The sequence below is a fragment of the Penaeus monodon genome, chromosome 30 (assembly GCF_015228065.2).
Source record: "Penaeus monodon isolate SGIC_2016 chromosome 30, NSTDA_Pmon_1, whole genome shotgun sequence".
NCBI lineage: Eukaryota > Metazoa > Arthropoda > Malacostraca > Decapoda > Penaeidae > Penaeus > Penaeus monodon.
In genome coordinates, this window is record NC_051415.1 from 4,591,771 (window position 1) to 4,592,095 (window position 325).

General features: G+C 62.2%; 1 protein-coding gene across 1 annotated transcript in view; it reads right to left on the bottom strand.

Moving 5' to 3' along the window:
* LOC119592483 overlaps positions 1 to 325 on the bottom strand; it is a gene marked incomplete in the record, with an annotated part of 33,525 nt that overhangs the window by 7,349 nt on the left and 25,851 nt on the right. Inside the window, 1 exon segment of the mRNA XM_037941315.1 lies at positions 59 to 244. Within this exon segment, the coding sequence (XP_037797243.1) occupies positions 59 to 244 (186 nt within the window).

Here is a 325-nt window from a genome sequence, read left to right on the forward strand (position 1 = left end):
ACTTTTCATCATCCGATACCAACCCACAAACCCAAGACCCTCGTCCCTCTCTACTCACTCGACGGTATAGCAGACGGAGGCGCCGTGGGCAAGGGGGGCCCGTAGTCCTTCATGTTGCCTGCCAGGACGCGAAAGTGATGCCTCTGTCCCTGCGCGAGGCCGTCGATGAAGGCAGACATGCGGCGGAGGTCGTGGATCTCGAGGCAGCCGCAGACGCTCGCCCACTCGTCCACGCTCCACTCGACTGCGGGAGACAAGGGGGAAGGGGTAAGAAAGGGGTAAGGACGTGGGAGCATGGTGCGCGGTAGGCGTTTCGCTCGACTGT